The following is a 1,437-nucleotide window of genomic DNA, read 5'->3' on the forward strand; positions in this document are numbered from 1 at the left end:
CTTTAACTTTTACCAAAGTATTTTTTGGTAAGATACTTGTACTTTTACTCAAATATCACTTTGTGGTACTTTATACAACACTGGTCTTAAGGTTGAATTTTCTTTAAAAACATGTCAAACAAAGTTCATATTAATGCAACCAAAGTGAGATTTTATCCCAAAATTGCTTAAAAACAAACACTACTGAACACTTACTGCGAAATTTCACATAAATTCCTGGTTTGTCGTTGCACCCGTACTCTCCACTGTTGCTGTCTTCGTAAGGTAATGTCAGGTTATCTTGTTCAACGGTAATACCCTTTCCAGTAACATACATTTTTTTATTGCTGCCGTCAGTGCTTTTACAAATCAGCTTAATCCCATCTCCCAGCTCGATCACATCTATACTCACTGCGAAAAAAATTCAATTCAATTAAACACAAAAAGTGCTCTGTTATATTTTAAGAAATATGTTATTTTTAACTGTAATGCAAATTAAATGCAACATGTCTCCTGCTCAGGAAGACAACTAAAAGAAGTTAGGCTAGTTTTCTTACTGTCTGAAGACAGCTGACAGCTGACATAAACTGCAGGGAAAAAGAAGAATATTTTAAAAAAACTGGGTAGCCATTTAATCACATACAACAACAACAACAACAACAACAACAACAACAACAAGGTTTGGGTCTTTAAGATGTAAGGAGAAATATGGTCATTAGGAAGGAAAAATGCATTTAAATTATATTAATGAATCATCTGGTGTTTTTCTAGTGTTAAATATTTACTGTTTTTAATCAGGATAAAACACAATATAAATCTGTGCATGTGTCCATCTCTTTTGAAGCAAGCATTTTTTTAAATTTGATGCTTCTATATGACCTTCATTAGTMGTTAAGAAAGAATTCATTGAATCGTTGTTGTCCAATTTAAACATCGCATTTCTTCACAGATGAGAAGAGGAGCTGTTCTCCACAGTTTAGCCCAGTAAAGTAGCCTCTATAAAGCTGGGTTAAAGTGGCAAGAGTTGATGCTAAAGTCAGGAAAAAAACAGGTTGTAGTTTCTTTTAAGACATTTAGGAATCTTATCAAATACGTGAAAGAAGCTTTTGTTTTAGTTACATAAAGCTTAATTAAAACTCGTAGTAAGAGGTGAAAAATAACAAAAGTGAACTTTTAAATGATTAAGAAAAAAACATTTGTAAATCAAATGGTGTTTTTCATCTAAGAGGAACACGTTCATATTATTGTGAGGTACGGTGAGGGCAGCATCATGCTGTGGGAAATGAGTCAGAACACAAGAAACAACTGATGGAGTTAAAAACAGGCAGATTCTGCAGTCYTCAGGGTTTTCCTAAAGTTGTTGATTATGCTGCTGTTGTTACCTTCTCATTCCTCTGCAATAACTACAAATTGTAATACTAACAACCTGCATAAACATGTATTTGATTTATATATATA

At 32.8% G+C, this 1,437-nt stretch overlaps 1 protein-coding gene across 1 annotated transcript in view; it reads right to left on the bottom strand.

The window, feature by feature from the left end:
- The window catches only part of LOC106521072 (T-cell surface glycoprotein CD3 delta chain), a gene marked incomplete in the record, with an annotated part of 8,250 nt that overhangs the window by 4,801 nt on the left and 2,012 nt on the right, over positions 1–1,437 (bottom strand). The window contains 2 exon segments of the mRNA XM_014013480.1: positions 196–390; positions 537–566. Coding sequence (XP_013868934.1) covers positions 196–390; positions 537–566 — 225 coding nt within the window.

The sequence above is a fragment of the Austrofundulus limnaeus genome, unplaced genomic scaffold (assembly GCF_001266775.1).
Source record: "Austrofundulus limnaeus strain Quisiro unplaced genomic scaffold, Austrofundulus_limnaeus-1.0 Scaffold102, whole genome shotgun sequence".
NCBI classification, from domain to species: domain Eukaryota; kingdom Metazoa; phylum Chordata; class Actinopteri; order Cyprinodontiformes; family Rivulidae; genus Austrofundulus; species Austrofundulus limnaeus.